General features: G+C 32.6%; 1 protein-coding gene across 6 annotated transcripts in view; it reads right to left on the bottom strand.

Annotated features, from left to right (window-relative positions):
• The window catches only part of GK (glycerol kinase), a 57,291-nt gene that overhangs the window by 19,599 nt on the left and 19,247 nt on the right, over positions 1 to 18,445 (bottom strand). For 3 of the 6 annotated variants that reach the window (XM_007493601.3, XM_007493602.3, XM_007493605.3), the window contains exons 4-10: positions 17,830 to 17,907; positions 12,971 to 13,047; positions 10,891 to 11,028; positions 5,280 to 5,389; positions 4,265 to 4,331; positions 1,826 to 1,843; positions 205 to 240 (exon numbers count right to left, since the gene is read on the bottom strand). In XM_007493601.3, coding sequence (XP_007493663.1) covers positions 205 to 240; positions 1,826 to 1,843; positions 4,265 to 4,331; positions 5,280 to 5,389; positions 10,891 to 11,028; positions 12,971 to 13,047; positions 17,830 to 17,907 — 524 coding nt within the window. The remainder of the gene's footprint in view (positions 1 to 204; positions 241 to 1,825; positions 1,844 to 4,264; positions 4,332 to 5,279; positions 5,390 to 10,890; positions 11,029 to 12,970; positions 13,048 to 17,829; positions 17,908 to 18,445) is intronic. The other 3 variants (XM_056793373.1, XM_007493603.3, XM_007493604.3) reach the window with 1 other exon arrangement.

The following is an 18,445-nucleotide window of genomic DNA, read 5'->3' as shown; positions in this document are numbered from 1 at the left end:
TTAGAGAGTCTTTCTTTCTGTATTCCATCTTTTGAGTAGTTTATTATTTAATACTACCATCAACTGATAGCATATTGGACAAAGCAGGGTAAGAGAAGAAAAATTAGTCAGTTTTGCTATTCATTACTTTAATTAAGTCTAGATGGAAAAAGAGTAATGTTTATCAGAAGCACGGTAAAAGAAAATATTCGGTATAAAACTCACCCCTGATAATGGCACACCTTCCAAGGCCCCAGCTTTCTAATGAAATACAAAAACACATTTATGATATAATTTTAAATGGCCTACCTCACTAATATGTTACAAGGATCAACATAATAAGCCACATGCTCTGTGCACAGGCAGACAAGACAAATCAAAGTGCTCTGACTGCAGATTGTAAATCTCTATATCCTAAAAGAACAGCTAAAATAATAACAGCATCATACTATGGAAGAGTGGAGAAAACACTTCTTTCTGAGTGCTAGTTGTAGCTCCATGAAAATGATAGTGATATTGGGCAAGTCATTTAGACTCTAGACTTAGTTTCTTCACCTTTAAAATGAGAAGGTGGGACTAAGTGACCTCTAAGGCTTCTTTCAGATCTAAAATTCTCTAGGATTCTATAATTTAATCATATGGTTAATGCCATTATCAATAAATAAATTTCCTTTAAAAAACAGTATTTTAAATCATTTTCAAAAATTTTGGTTCTGTAGTGAACACAGCTGCAATAAATATGCAACCTGATGCTAAACCAGTTTGACAGGTTATTTACTTTTAAGCATTTATATGCACTTCATTGTTCCTATCACTCAAATAACTTTAAAGATGATGAATAAAAAACTCTTTCTATAAGTTGGCTGAAATATATTTTACTTGATTTCTGTATCCCTCAAGTTAGAATAAGTAAATATATATTGAACAAAGTAAGCATTAAATTGAGATATATGTTGAATGACTTGGCATTTTACTAATTTTCATTTATTTTAAAATATCATTTATATATACTTGAAACATGTATATTAAAAGTAAAAATAATAAATTTCATTTATTTTTAACATGCCCAAACACAAATTTATTTGAAAAGATATTTCTTAATAGAAACTCCTTGAATAATTCCTCTTGGTTAACTGATATGGTGTCATTTAAAAATACCTGTAATGCTTTTACGCATCAATGATGAGATGCGAATTTAATAAAGGTTAAAAGAAAAAGTAAAACAAAAAATGAATCTTACTATCAGTAAGTAACATCTGAAAAAATTTTAATTTCTGAAGATGTTAACATATCTGTAAAAGCTGGTATATTCTCTTGAGAAAATTAAATTCTAATTTTCTTCACAAAAATGTTTCTTGTGGACTGTAAGAATCTAACTTGGTGGAGCATGCATAGAAAGTGACAGTGTATTTCCAACTGGGACATCTTAGAAGTTGGATAAAAAGTATTATTCAGGGGAAACTGAGAAAATTATTTAGGACATCCAGATATGATTTATATCCCATGTAAAAAAAAAAAGAAAAATGACATCTAGTTTCTATATTATTCTGCTGACCAAATATTTATAATTTATGTTCAGAATAACAAATAGGAAGCTACAGGTAATCATTTGAGTGACTCTCAATTCTTTTAACTTAGGGAGAGAACCAAAAACAACTCCTTAAATACACAAAATTGGTTAAAACACCCCTGAGAATAAGTTCATCACAATTTCATTCAAGTGAAATTCTAAATATACCCAATCATTTCCCAAATATATTTTCATCTTCCTAAAATATGTGGAAATACACTGTTATCTTTACCAAATGGATGGATGGGAAACATAATTGTTGGATGACCTACTCACCAGGCTATGAGAGATTTTCTACAGCCAGCAAGAAGGGAGAAAAGGGACAGAGACACATTTCAAATGCAAAAGAAAAGTATCTAATCTAAATGTTGTTCAAACCTTCTCTGAACTACTTCTCATGTGCAGTTTTACATACTTTGCTTTTGGTCAGTTAAGTGATAAATCTATACTTTAATAAAAAGTATGTAGATAAGCAATTGTGTTTGTTTTGAAACTTCTGTATACTGCCCCTGCTACTGCCATAGATTGAAACACAAAAGTAATAACTTTTGAAAAGCTACTTACAAGGAGTAAGTATTTATTTACTTACAAGAACTTCACTGTATCTATGTAAAATTCTGTGAGTAGTTTCTAATAGAATGAAATGTTTTAATAATTTCTTATAATCATAATTGTATCTCTAGTTGAAGTTGCATACCACATTTTTAGAATTGAAAACTAAAAAAAATGCATTTTGTGTATGTTTCATTGCTTATGGATTGAAGCAGGTCTCTTTTTCAAATATAATGCTAGCTCGTTTCTGTGCCTCTGCTCAGGCTGGTTGTCTATGGCTGTAACTTCCTTTACCACAACCTCTTGGAGTTCCTGGTGTCCTTTAATATTCAACTTCCCCCGGAATATTCAATGTCCCCGCTTACTTGAGACTTTTCCTATTCTCTTTAGTTTCTAGAACTACCTTTCCATAATATCTTACTGTGTATACATATATCTGCATATTGTACATAATAAACATGTCACCAACACTCCCTAAAATGTTTCCCTTCTACTGAGCAAATGCTTGCTAATTTGACTTCCTCATCTGTAAAAATGAATTACAGCATTTTTAGATATCCAGAACTTAAAAATTCTACTCTCTGGCCACAACATTATGATCTTATTGAAAAAATTTGTCAATTTGACATACTTTGCCTGTCTTTATGTCCTTTACTGTAATGAGTGACCCCTAATGATCTTTCCTTGGTTCTTCTTGCCTTTCTTTATTCTTTCTTCTCTGATTATCTTATTCACTCATGCAGCCACTTCTTCAGTCATCCCTATAAAGAAAGCTCCCAAATCTACATTTTCAGGCCTGACTCAAGCTCCAGATCTGTATCTCTTCTTGCCTCCAGTGTACCTTCACATATGTGGTACTATTACCACCATAAACACATATATAAAACAGATTTTGTTTATTTGTTGGTGGTGTTAAGTCTGTTCTCACATTCAGAACCTTAGATTTATCTTTGATTCTTCTCTTCCCAACCCTGTCATAACGTCTTATGGATTATATCTTTGCAAAAATATTTTGTATCCGGCCCTCACTATCTATTCCTACTTCCTGAATCCTATTAATATAACTCCTCACTCCCCCCTTCCCTAGATTATTTCAATAACCTTCTTTAAGGTGCTCGTCTCCCCCCCCCTCTCAAATATTTCCTATACATTCATGCTAGCATAATCTTCGAGATTAGATCTATTATTTGATTCCTTTGCTCAAAAATTCTCAAATAAATAAAGTTCAAGTTTCTTTTTCTGGCATTTGAAGTCCTCGTCAAGGCCCTTTTCTTTTACTTGAATGGTCCTCCTCCACATGTTCTGCTCTCTTGCCTCTACTTTGCACTCTTTCCTATGTCTAGAACATATTATCCTTCTCTTGTTGTGGTCTTCTCCATCCTTTAAAGCTCATTCAAAATGCTCCTTCCTTCCTTCCTTAAGTCCTCCATGACTACCCTGCATCAGCAATCCCCTCCCATTTACTCATTTTTATAACTCTCTAATGTACTGGAATATCATAGAATATATTCTAATAATTTGTTTGTGGATTATCCCTCTATTAACCTATAAGTTCTATGAGAGTAGTGACTAGCTTATCTAAATCTCTTTAATGCTTACCACAATACTTTGCACATAGTAGGCATTTAATAAGTGTGATTGATGATCAGTTAAATCATGATATCACAAATCAGAAAAAAAATCCTCTTGGATATTAGTGTTTGGCGAATGTTTTGTCCAGATCTACTAAGTTAATTGTTCATAACTTGGAGTTGTTCATTTTAAAGAGCCTGCCTGGAGAAAAGCACATTCTTATAATGTGACAACTCCTTCCTGTCACACTGGAAAAGCCACCATGATCATTGAAGTTATTTGAATTAGAGAAATAAAATCCAAAATATAACTATCAAAAACACTCACAGCATCTCTTACAAACTAAGTAATGCTATGAAAAGGTTTCAGAGCTACATTCATCATGGTCATTTAAAATTTGTGAATTATTGATCAAAATGATTTCATAATAGAACTCAGGCTTTTACTAGACTCATCAGTTGGCTGTTGTTACTCATACACTAACCAAAAGGAGTAACTTAAAAGTGACAAATCCCTCAAGTTGATTAAACCTGATTTAGCTAAATTTGGCTTTCAAATCCAAAATAATGAGGTTTAAAAATTATTATTTACCATTAGACCATAGATCTCAGAAGAACTCCGGATATTTGGAAGTATTGTCATAGGAACCTCAAAAAACCTAAAAACAATGAAATATTTAGGGGTGTATGTCATTGTTAATTTAATACTTGGAAACACTTTACCTAAAACTAGGAAATATGGAATGTATTTGAACACAAAGTTGTACAGTAAGGAATGATTCAAGCGTAGTTTCAAGGTCCCCAAATTAGTCAAAATATAATTTCCTAGAGCACAGTTCTGGTCATGTCATTTACCAGGGAGAAAGGAAAGGAATAAGCCTGTATAGAGGGCCTACTATGTGCCAGGCACTGTGCTAAGCGCTTTACAAATATTATGTCATTTGATCCTCATAACACCTTGTGAGGAAGAAGCGATTATTATACCCATTTTACAGTTGGGGAAACTGAGGCAAATGGAGGTTAAGTGGTTTGCCCAGCATCCAACAGCTAGTAAGTATGTGAGGCCAGATTTAAATTAAGGTCTTCAAGGCTCCAGGTCAAGCATTCTATCCACTGTGCACCCCAGTTGCCCAGTCTTGTGGCTTTGGAAATGTCATTTAGCCTCTCTGGACCTCAGTTTCCTTACCTACAAAATGAGGGAAAAAACATGCATTCTTCTCTATCACAGCATTGTTGTTAGCATTTTGTAAACTTTAAAGTGCTATAAAGTGAACTATTGCTATTATACATTATTAGGTATTTTATCCTTAAGCAAATATTTATAAGGAACATAGATTGAAATACCATACTAAAAGAATCTTCTCTAAAAAGTAGTCACCATGCAGTATTGTATTTATAATTTATTAGACCATAATTAATGTGCCCATATAATAAGCATATCCCACTATCATTTGAGAAGCTGTCGTTAAGTTTATATTTGTGTGCATAATCTAATGTTAGTAATCAAATCATAGGAACAAATAAATTATAAATATGGGAAAAGTAAATCTTGTGCAAGTAATTTCAAAAGAATACTTTAAATTAGAACAATTCCAAAAGGAACTCACTCGCATAGTTCTACATCCCATTCTAAAGAATGAATGTTGAAAAGCATTGTCCTACTGGCATTTGTTACATCTGTACAATGGACACCTCCATTAGGCCCTCCTGTCAAACTCTGGAAAGAACAAGGGGAAAAAAAACATTATTTCTTATTATTTGTGGTTTTATTAAGATTTCTCTAAGAGGTACATAATTAGAATCATTAATATCTAAGATATTATTGTTATTGATTTTTGGAATAGAAAACCTGTTTTACTTTAAAGCTTGCTATTAAAACAATCCTAATATTTAGCAGTTCATTTTCTTGACTTAACTATAGAGAGGGAAAAACTAATTGAATTTCTTTGATGACAGAGACATTTCAGTTCCCTGGGATCATAAGATATAAGCTAGAAATTAGTTTCAGAATTAATCGCAGGTAAGACCAGCTAGGTGGCTCAGCGAATCAAGAGCCAGGTCGGGAGAGAGGAGAACCTGGATTCAAATCTGACCTGACACTTCCTAGCCGTCTGTATGACCCTGGGCAAAGTCACTTCCTAAAGGAAAGGCTCAATTTGTCAATTTTTAGTTACTCCTTTTGGTTAACACCAAAAGTTTAGTAAAGAGTTAGTAAAAGCCCAAATTCTATTCCCAAATCATTTTGATAAATAGCACACAAATTTTAAATGACCATTATGCAATGCATTACTAGGATTGCCTAGTAGTCATTACCACCCTTCTGTCTTGGAACTGATACTTAGTATCAATTCTAAGATCAAAGGTCACAAAACAGCAGCTCAAAAAGAAAAAAGAATCAATCCCAGGTATCAGCTTCTTAAAATTCTACTTTATTTGATTTCTAATTAATCAAAGTTTAATTACACACGAATAAAAATAGTCTTCTAAACAACTGAAAGTCAGAAACAAGGCTCACAATCTAACTCCAATTTAAATTTACAACAGCTTTTCAATCCCAATTATCTCCCTTTTTCTGTCATTTGTATCTCTCCCCAAAGAAGATTACCTAGGTGCTCATTAAGTGAAGTTTCATATACATACACACACACACACACGTGTGTAATAATTTCACCCTGATATCTGATAGAAAGGAAAGAGACCCACTTACATTATTTTGAAAGGAATAAAATTAAATCACTCTAAGCAAAAGAGATAGATACACATTATAGAACACTTCATCCACAAGAGGCAGTGTTGAAGAGTAGAAATGATACTCAACTTTAGTCAGAAGAAACATGGGTTTTAATACTGTATCTAGAGGTTGTCACAAAGTCTTAATTTCGCTAAGTCTATTTTCTCTCTAAATCTTATACTATGTTATACTACATCAGGAGGGTCATTGTGAAGATAAAATTAATCTATTCATTAAGTGCTGAATCCGTCAATAAATCAATAAACATTTAAGTGCCTATTCTGTGCTAAGCAAGCACTGGAGATGAAAGTCTGCTTTTTTATGTCTGTAGTTGTATGTAGAAATTGCTGAGACACATTATGGCTCAGTGAGAACTAACTTTCAAGCCAAGAAGTCCTGGATTTAAGTTCCACTTCTGACATCACTGGCCAAGCAGCCCTGAGCAAAAGTTCTCCGTAGTGAGTTTGATGGGGGGCCCAGGCCCTTTTCCTCAACTGCTATTCTTGGTAGTCTTCTGATGTGGAAATTTCATAAACATTCATTTTCTTTTCATTTCTGTTACTATTACTAACACCCTCATTAAACCTTCAAACTTTATGCCTCATCTAGCAATGCAGCAGCTCCACGAGTCTCCATGGTTAGTGTTTTGTCACTCTAATGCATCCCTTAAATATTGCTGCCTCTTTTGTTTCCCCCAAAAGTGTTTTGATCCTTCGGCGACCTTTGAGGATCCTTCTGCTTATTGATGACTTACTGACTGAAAGGATAAAGAGACCCAATCCTTTTGCACCTGGACCCCTTTTAGCAGGTAGGAATGGGTAACAATTGGGGAGCAGTTAGGCGACAACATGCAAATTCGAGCTGTGTAACCCATGACTTCCCTCCCTCACCCTCTTAAGTGAAGAAGGAACAGTTAAGTTAAGAGGACACGGCCAGTACAATCACAGAGAGGAGAGGTAGAGTCACGTATGGGGAACAAGAAGGCCACCTTGGCTGGACTACAGAAGATGAAAAGGGGGCAGGGAGGCCTGGACAAGCCTGGAAAGGGTGATGAGAACAAAACTGTGAAAGGCCCTCATAGAGGCAACGGAGATCACTGAGCAGGGAGTGAGTGTCATGGTCAAACCTGTCCTTTTGGGGTACTGCTTTTGCCACTGCTTTGTGGAGGACATAACAGATGGAGAGGAGAAAGCAGGGAGACAAATCAGGAGGTTATTGCAAGAGTTCAGGTAAAGGGTAATGAAGGTAGGGTGATGGTTAATTCAAAAGGAGGCAGATGAATGGCAGGATAACCTAGATATTATATAATTTTGACAAGGAAAAGCATTTATTAAGTGCTTATTAAATAACTGACCACTAATTGTATATGTAGGGTGAGGAAGAGTAAGGAGTTTAAAAATACGCTGAGATTATAAACCTGAGTAACTAAAAATTTGGTGGTAACCTCACCTGAAATAAATTAGTTAGGAGAAAAGATTAAGGGGAAAAAATGTGTTACATTTGAGATGGCTATATGATATCCAGTTAGAAAAGTCATCAGGTGGTTGGTGACACAAGACTAGAGTTCAATGGGTTAGAAATGTACATCTGGCAGTCATTATAATAGAGAAATAAAAATTTCTTCAGTAGGTTATTTGGATTTTTATACCGTTTATACAAAGGCTTGAGAGAAGGCAGTAGGAAATGACATCTTGCAGAATTTCAAATTAACTCATATATATATAGTATATACACAATATAAAAAATCTGCATGTATGTACAAATATATATATATATGCACATATATATATAAGCTTCTTATACTTCTTGGAGCTGCTTTTAATTCAAGAAAACAAGCATTTTTGGGGTACTCTAAGATTTTTAGCATTCTTACTCTTATCTGTAGATAGACTAGACAAAACAAAAGTTCTATGTTAAAAAAAGTTGTAACCACTTTCTCCATTAGATGGTTCCAATTGCCAAATTTTCATTTTCATAAATCTTATCATATTTCCTAAAGATTGGATGACTGAGCAAGACTCATATGTGGTAGTAAAATCATTCAATTGAAAATTAGCTAATAATTACAAATTTTCTATAATTCTGATTTAAAAAAATGAAAATATAAATTCCAATAAAGATTTTGCTTTTCATACATCATTTAATCAAGCACTTGACAATAATTCCATAAATCAGTCAGTCAATAAATATTTATAAATGCCTACTATGTGGCAAGCATCTATGTATGTTAAGGTATAATGGTTTTGTATTTGATAAACAATAATTTTGTTATATTACATATAGCCATATGTAATATTTTACACATATATACATACATGTACATATATATGTAACTGAACAATTCCTATGTTTTCTAAGGAAGCTAACCTTTTCTATTTTCATATTTAAATGCCCTTAGTTTAAGGTTAGTTGCTCTTAGTACTTAATATTAATATTAATATTACTTAATATTAATATTAATAACACCTTAATATTAATAACTTTTCTGTAAACTTGTTTTTCTTTTCAACGTGTTTCATTGTTTTTAAGGAAATAATTAATATTCTACCTCCCTATTCTAACCTTTTACAAACAAGTTTATATTCTAAATGTTGCATAACTGTTGGTTGAAGTAGTCTGTAGCTATGGATAATGATTTGCACCAATGAAATATCCTTCAAAAATGGTGATAGTTTGTGTCAATATGGTCTTTAATCTATTTTCCAGCATCAACATTTTATTTATAAACATAAAATTTTAAAAATTTATAAATAGATGTGCATCTTATTTTTAATATTTCTAATGATATTGATTCTGTCCTCTGTCCTCTAATAGTGCATAATTCATTAAAATGAACACATTATAAGTCATCTTTTGTCTATTGAACTAAAATGGATTTCATTTTTTGTTATATCCAATGCTTGCTGATTATTCACAACTTTGCATTAAAGCATATATTGTTTAAAACTGAAGCCTCTCCAGTGCTTCTTTGAAAATAGAATTTCTCTGCAATAGATAATCCAATTTAGAGCTGGAAGGGGGCCATAAGAGTCTAATCCTTCTCAGAATCCTACAGGTGAGATCCACATGAAATGACCATTTCTTAAGATTCTTGTTCTATTTGAATTTAAAACAAAACTAGGTCTTATAATTTCTGTATTTGCCTCTCTGAAGGCAGTTTAAGAAACACTTCCCATTTAACTTTGGTTTCCTACTTTAATTCATAGCAAGAATGTCAAGATTGACACAATTCAGCTCCTTCAATCACTGGGGTCAGGATTTCATATTTAGAACATTAACATCTAAGTTAATGTCCAAAGATTATCTCAAAACTACAAATCTTAGTACTGTTTGTTCCCTTTTCTGCCACAATCACTGGAAGCTGAAGAGGACTGAGGAACATTTTATATATTAATTTGTTTCATGGATGGTCATGGCCAAAGAACTTATCACCAAGCATCTATCTTGCTGATGTTGAACCTCTTGAAATTTAATTAGGATGGACATCAAAAAGGTCCAGGTGTACTCAAAAGTCTTTCCAAAGTAATTTTCCTCAAGTGACTACATAAAATCCTTCATCAACTCTAATGGTTTTTTCCTTTAGGTTAAAATACAAACAGCACCACTGAGCTTTTAAAACTTTACATAATGTGCCACATTTTAGCTTTGCAGACTTTTTAAATTTAATTCATTATTTTTTTCTCAATTACATGTAAACAAAACTTTACCTTTTTTTTTTTTTAGTTCTGAGCCCACCCTCCCTCCCTTCCCCAGATCCTTGAGGAGATACTTTGATACAGATTATACATGTATACTCATGCAAAACATTACCATCTTAGCCATGTTTCTTTGCAAACTCCTTAGATATTACTCTCTGCCCTATAATATTCTGTCCTGTTCCTCACAGGACAGGATACCCTTTGCATAGATCATTTCATATACTAGAAAATCACTTCTTCCTTGCCTCTGCATAAAACTAGTGAACTTCCTCCCAAATTACATGGCATAATTACATTTGTTTTCTTTATTCTTACATTTGTCTTACAAGTGTGCTTGTCTTACAAGGAGAAAATGTGTCCTTCTTTGTACTATCTTCAGGGCTTATAGATTGCCAGGCATATAGTAGGCACTTAATACTTGTTAACTGATGTGATAATTGATATTAGTTCCAAAGTAGGAGAGCAATTGGGATCAAGTGACTTGCCCAGGACCACCCAGCTAGGAAGTATCTGAGGCCAAATTTGAATCCATGACATACCATCTCCAGGCCTAGCTCTCTAACTACTGAGCTAACCAAGCTGCAGTTTGGTACAATTACTTAACTTTTTTTCTAGCATAATGTAACAAGAACCCAATCACCATATATGCTTTGGAAGTAGTATCAAAATAAGACTTTGCTTAACTCAATTAAAAACAAATAGGCTCGTATGTATCATGTTTAGTAAATTACTTTTCAAAAATATTAAAAATATAAAATCTTAAAAGATTTTTGCCAAAAAAGAACATACCCAGATAAGCCATGAATCAACAGTTCCAAAAAGAGCTCTTTCTTCTTCAACAGCTTTTTTAACTTTTCTCACATTTTCTAAGATCCAGTGAAGTTTCACAGCACTAAAGTAAGTGCTAAGTGGAAGACCAGTCTTGGACTGTAAAATTTGGAAAAATTAATTAGCATGATACTTTAAGAACAGTTTTTCAAAAAATCTATAGAGAGCAAGATAATTATCTCACTAAGATGACATTTATGAGTAAAAAATTGTTTTTTTCCATTCCAAGCACAGGTAAGCATGTTCATGAACAAAGGTTATAATGTTTATAGTTCAAAGATCATCTACAGAGTAAAGAAAAAATGAAATGGACAGTAGTTTTAATAACCTTTGAGAGTAAACACTTTTTATTTGTGTTGTTTGTATTCTATGTTTGTTTTGACATTATTGATCTTTTGTGATATATTTGTGGTAATTTACAAGCATAACCAGAAAACATATTAGTTTACAACATTTACATAATGTTAAGTACCTGAAACAATACTGAATGTTAAGTGGTATAAACAAATGAAAATCAACAAGATACAATATCAGCTACTCTATAGAAAATACTTCACTGAACAAGGTTATTTAAAAGCCCTAATCTTTAATGGAGAGAAAAAAAATTTTTTGTTAAACATATATACTTGATCATTTTCCTTAAGAGTGAAGTCTATCCTTATTTCCATAGAGTAGCTTAATAGTGTGAAGGAAGAACATAAAAGGCATTTTTGGTTACTTGATCAACACAATAAAAATTGCCCCTAATTTCATTAGGGGTAACAAATCTAATGGATTACAGTAATACAGTTTTTGATATTAAGATGCTTTCATTCTTCATTGCTTAGACTTCACATGGAAAAAATACTCCAAAATACTTATAGGAACAATCTTGTGATTAAATAATCATGGATGGGAAATACTTTTTAACAAAGTTAGGAAAGATGAGAAACAAGGTGATAAACACCATTTTTTAGTATCATACTTCAAAAAGAAAATGCAAAAGATTCTGAAAATAACAAGTGAAGAGAAAAAAAATCCCTTCCTTTTTTGAAATGGGGTGACATACCACATTTTAGGTCCTGTGACAAAAAGCAATTTCTAAGCTGAAAAAAAACATAATGGACCAATAGTAATATAGAATTTCCCTAACAGATATGGGTCCATCTAGGCATTTTGTAGAAGACTGTCTACCATAATTATGAGACGTAGTAATCATGGAACAAAGAAACAAAGAAAGTGGTCACTGGAAAGTAGAGAGGAAAATTCAAAAAAGTATTCCTAAGGTCCCCATAAAAAAAGTTGTCATTAGGTTAATTTGGCTGAAGGTCATAATTTAACCTCTGGAGGAAAAATGCTACCTTCTTAGTTCTAAGCTGGCATGGTCACACCCCCTAGTCTGTGATAATGAACAAAAAAATAATGTTATTTCCCAGGTGTCTCAGGAAGACGGAAACAGAAAGAAAGAAAAAAGCAAGAATTCATATAAAGAGGACCAAAATTCTTTCTAACCTTCCTCTTCTATGCCCTGCCTAGAGAAGTATCTAAAACCAAAAGATTACAGGGTTAATCAAAACTCCCCCCTTTTTTCAGGTGTAAACAAAGGAAACAGGAATGCTCAGATATAGTGAATATTCATAGTGGGATATATGGCTTAAGACATTAGATCTCCTTTAGCATTTCAAACTTTCATGTGTTTCTAGTTCCCCAAGTCTTCAGCAATTACAATAAGGCTTTGCCTAGTTCTGAACTGGCTTTTATTTTCTTTGGAAAAGCATTTTAAGGGAATTGCCTCTTCCAGGACATATAGGGTGACTCAAAAGTTTTAGTGCCATTTTAAGTGCTAGTAGCAAAAACTGTTAGTTGTGTAATAAATATAGGATGTCCTAATAGGTGATAAATAAAAGGACCTATTCAGGAATCTTCTTAATTAAATTTGTGGATCTTCATTTTTAAACTACACACACACACACACACACACACACACACACACACACACACACACACACACACATTCACACCATTTAATTTTAGAAAAGATACTCATGGAAATGCCCCTTACCTTGACAAAGTTATTATTTCCTGGAATTCTTTTACTTAAAGTTTCAACTGTACCCTGGGTTCTTAGATCAAGCCATACTAGAAATTAAAACAGAACACATACAAAAGATCATTATAAATATAAGTATTAGCCTTTTGGGATCAATGTCCAAAGTGGTATGTATACCGATTTAGTTTCTATAAAACAGAAATCTTGAAATTATTTCTAAAAGTTAAGAATTAGAGATTTATTAAGAAATGACAATACATGAGAATGAAGATATTTTATTAAGAACTATTTTTTAAGCTTTTCATATACATTTATAATCTTGGGTTGAAAGACTAATCTATCAGGTCCCAAATAATGTTTTTGATATTGACCAATCTTTTTCTTTTCAAAAAAGATAAAGATGAAATGTTTTTTTATATACAGAATGAATTGCACAAATTTAAAATAAATACAAAAGGCTAAGCAGTCCATTTGGACAATGGCCAATGCCTTGTGCAAAGTATCGTCACCAAATAACAATTGTATGGAGTGCCACAAAATTTTGTCTCTGAATTCTAGTAAGAATGATTTTAATGGACATAGAGAAGGAAATATGCCATTCATTCTTTCAAACCTTAAATATTTTTCAGTGTGCTGGTCTCTTGATCTATGTATATAGACTTCTTATTATAAGTTATATATATAGACTTCTTATAAGATTCATTCCTTTTAACAAGAACAAAAATTAAAATGAAGAATTATTCTTGTTTTCAAAAGTGAAATCATTTTCAATAAACACAAATCTCACAGAGGCATCTCTGAGACCAGAAGTTGCATACAATATGAAAAGTGGTGAATGGAATCTTCTGATCTATAAGAGTTTTAATGACGGTTTTGCGATTACTTCTCATTACTTTTATTAGACTCCAACTCAAGACAATTTTTTTAGGACACTCACTATAATAATATACCTTGAGTATATTCTAAGAAGTTCATACTAAGAGGCAGTGTACTTTATTGAATCAGGAAATCAAAGAAACTTGAACTTCAGAGAGGGCAGTGAGGGGTAGAGACCTGTGATTTCATCAGTATGGGGAGCTTCTGGTATGGGAACTCCCTTTACCAAGGCAGATCAGCAACTCAGTAATTTATAATCTTAAAAGAGTTACACGGGTCACCAGCAGGTGTCCTCTCCAAAGTCACACAGTATGTATCAGAAATAGGATTTGAACCCAGGTCTTCTCAACTCCAAAGTTAGCCCTCTATCCACTTTGGCCTCCGCCTCTCTCAGTAAGCTTTAGATATTTTTATTCCATATTTCCATTTTAATACTTGGAAACACAGTTCTGCTTCAAGCTTAAATAAGAGAAGTGAACAAAAAGTTTCCCTTGCCCTGATGTGATGACTATGCCAGGTTTATTCACTGGTTAAGCAGTTGTGCAATAGAAGGTAAATAGAGGTTCTATCTCAAATTTTTTAACTAAAGTACTATTCCACATAATGTAGTAAAGACCTTTCAAGATTCAAGATACTAAATCAAGAGTATTTACCTACTTAATGCTATCAAGTCAAAATTAGTGTTCGTCCAGTGTAGGTACTTCCTTCACTGATGTACAACCCTTTTACACTCTAGAAAGTGGTCTTTGAGACCACAGAAAACAAAAACCACTCTAGAAAGTGGTCTTTGAGACCACAGAAAACAAAAACATTTGTCAAAAAAAATTAATGATAACACACAGTAAGAAAAGAAAAATTATGGAGGTGTAAATGAATTTTCTAGAGCCCAATTTCATATGTTAGAAATTTATTCATGGACTGGGAAATGAAATTGTTGAAATTTTTTTGTTTTACTTAGAAATGAGCTCTTGGTAAGAACTGAGTGACGTTAAGTTTGCATTCTAAAATCTGACAATCAACCAAATCTAATAGAAAACAGATTAAAGAAGTGAGTGGGAGAATTAAAGAATAAAAGTAGAAATTTGGATTTGAGCAGCTACTTAGTATCTATGTTACTAAAGACAAGTTGCTTAACCTTCTGTGAGCCTGAATTTTCTTATCTAAAGAAAATAAAGTTTAAAAATACAATTGGAGAGGAGAAAAAATTTTAAATGCAGGTAAAGGGAGAGTTGAAGGAGTTTAGCAATTTACATAGGTTCAGAGGTAAAATTTTGCTATGTAGCACACTAAGAAATCTTCCTGACAAACTGATATATCCTGGTGCATTAGGAAGCAATTACATAAAACAGCATAATTTTCAAAAGACCCCTCCCCCAGAAAAGAAATCAAATCTCTTTCAGAAATAAAGCAGAGCTAATAAAAAAAAAACTGAAATATGACTAAGTGATTGTCCAAATCTTTCTTTTCCCCTTTCTCAAGTACAATTTTCTAAGAAATTCAGTGATAGGTAGCTTGGTAATTAAAAAAAAAAAAGAATTATACATACAACTTTTGTATTATTTCATTAAATTGATTTTCAAAATAAGATAGAAACTAAAATACATGCCATGGGGTCATAGATTTAGAAACTGAAAATAATCTTTGAGGTCACCTGTCTTGTGTCTTCATTTTACAGATAAGGAAACCAAAACTTAAGTAACTTGGCTCAAGGTCAGGTAGGTAGTTTATTGGTAGAATAATACCCAGGAATTATCCAGTTCCCCCCTCCAAATCACTTTTTCCATTATACCATGCCTCTTTAAAAAACTTAATTATATCAATGTAATTTACCATTTAGAATTCAAAATTTATAATCTCTCAAACTAAAAATAACTGTCTAAAGACACAATTCACATTTTAGAATAACTAATTAAACCTGCAATAGTTTTAATTAAGGTACCAAATACAAAGCTACCAGAACAAAAATATTCTTCTATCTTAATGTTAACATATTATTTTTTTCTTAGCTGTTTATACCTTTGAAAAAGTACTCTTCTTGCCAAATCATTCCACATCCTACCATTATGACCATTATGTGACATGCAAACCAAATTCAGACTCCTATTGTTCCAGATCATGCTCTAATTGTTCCATATTGATATTCTCCTTAATTTATAATTACTTTATTTAGTAATCCAGATCACTCCTTAATAATTATTTCATATGTGCTGGTGTTGTGGTCCCAGATAAAATGAAAGCTTATCTATCTAAGGAATTGTCTTATATTTCCATGGCAACAAGAACACTTCTAAAGGGAAATCTTTAAATCTCAATTTGGGGCAGCTGGGTGGCTCAGTGGATTGAGAGCCAGGCCTAGAGACAAGAGATCCTTGGTTAAAATCTGGCCTCAAGTCACTTCCCAGCTCTGTGACCCTGGACAAGTCACTTAATCTTTATTGCCTAGCCCTTACCACTCTTCTGCTTTAGAACCAATATACAGTAATGATTAGAAGATGGAAGGTAAGGATTTTGAAAAAAAACAATTCTAGGATAGATTAAGAATTTAGTCTCAAAAATACTTATTAAATAAAAGGAATTCTCCTAGTAACATTTGCTATTTATAATTTTTTATGTATATATGGAGCATTCATTAGCAAGTTACACTAAAAAATACTTTCCACTTTGGTTCCTTCCATCTTTAATATCATTATCCATTTGAACCACTCAATTATATCCCTAACTATAGTAACTCTAAAATGGAAATAGTGCAAATTGTACAGCATGATTATTTTTATAATTACCTCTATTTTCTCCACAAATATTTTGCTCCTAGTAATAGGACCAAGATAATAATATTGTCATATTACTATGAGAGTAGAAAGTTGTTTTCAGGCTGCTGCAGCCTAGAAACAACGTTTTTCATTAGCAAACTATAATGGTTATTATCAGCACTAGCATCCCCCTAGCTAATATCAGAATTTCAAAAGGTACTGATAACCATTTGCAATAAATAGGATTACAGTAAAAAATACAAATCAGTTTCAGGGCTTCCTAATTCCTCTTTTCTTTCCTATAGCAATCAGGAACAGAATAAACCTCCTTTCCTAAAATCTGGTTTCCAAAAAATAAAACAAAAACAAAACTGAATTGAGAAACACACTTGAAACATTACAAACTAAAATCAGTCAGAAAAGCATTATATGAAATGCTTTCATGATGAATGCCAAAATGGCTAATCCTTTCTGAAACCAAGGGGGCAGTTAGTACATAGGAAGCAGCTGAGCAGAGGGGGTCAAGGAACTAGTATTGTTGAGAAGAGTTGAGGAGCACGTTTATTACATTATACTGAGATCTGTGATGACATGGGGATAAAAGTGATTAAAATGTTGAACTATTGCAAGAGAATGCCTGTATAACTTATAACCTCACACTTTCAATGATTTAACACTTTCAATGATTTAACACTTTTGACAACTCCTCACACCAGCATTATTGTATGCTATTTTTTCATTTTTTACTGATGTATGCTAAGTAAATTATAAATTGTTTAGAAAGAAAAAGCTGGAGAGTAAAGGAAAATATATTTAAAATAAATTTAAATGGTTTTAATAAACAAGATTTGAATTTTTCTTTAAAAAGATACAATTGCAGGGGCAGCTAGAAGGCTCAGCAAATAAGAGTACCAGATACACAGATAGGAGGTCCTGGGTTCAAATCTCACCTCAGACATTTCCTAGCTGTGAATCCTAGGCAAGTGCTTTATCCCCCATTGCCTAGCCATTACCACTCTTCTGAAATAAAAGATATGATGGCAAGATGGGATAGTATTATTACTTATCACAATTTATTTAATAAGAGATTTTAATTTTTTCTTTACATTACCCAATATAAAAGTAGAAAAACATGAATACATTCTTTTTATTTCACATATCTATATAACAATCACATATATCAATATCTATATCATATAAATATATATATAGTTATCTGAAACAATATACATGATAATATCTTACCAACAGCATTGTAGAGGGGTTCTCCAGTGTATTTGTCCCAAATTATAGTGGTTTCTCTCTGATTGCTCACACCAATGGCTTGGAAGAAAATTAAAAAAAAAGATATTATAAAAACATACACAGAAAATTGCCAGAAAATATGTCTTAAGCTTTATTTCAAGTATTAATTACAGATGTGATTATTAAATGAATTACTAGAAAATATTTTGGAATATCAGTCATGTTTCTCTTCAGTGGCCTAGTAAATAGATTATCCAAGGGTATGACTGCAATACAACCAAAATGTACATGTTACAGCAGAAAGAATGGTAGACTGAGATTCAGGAAGTGTGGATAAAAACTGTGGACTCCCAACTTACTCATGTCCTTGGATAAATCTATTACTTTCTAATGCCTTAGTTTCATCATTCATAATGACTTTTGAGGTCCTTATCCCTGTTATAAATCTAAGATGCTCCATTATATGCTAAAATGAGTTGACAGGCCCTAAATGAAAGAGAAGAGTTTTTTTTAATCACAGCTTACTCTGCACCTACTTCTTACTTCTGTACCTAGAACTGATCAAATATTGAACCCAAAGACTGTTCTGTTCCTTTGGGTCCAATTGTATTTTCCT

The sequence above is a fragment of the Monodelphis domestica genome, chromosome 4 (assembly GCF_027887165.1).
Source record: "Monodelphis domestica isolate mMonDom1 chromosome 4, mMonDom1.pri, whole genome shotgun sequence".
Lineage (NCBI taxonomy): Eukaryota > Metazoa > Chordata > Mammalia > Didelphimorphia > Didelphidae > Monodelphis > Monodelphis domestica.
Note: the sequence above shows the minus strand (reverse complement) of the source record. Positions and strands in the feature narration are given on the sequence as shown.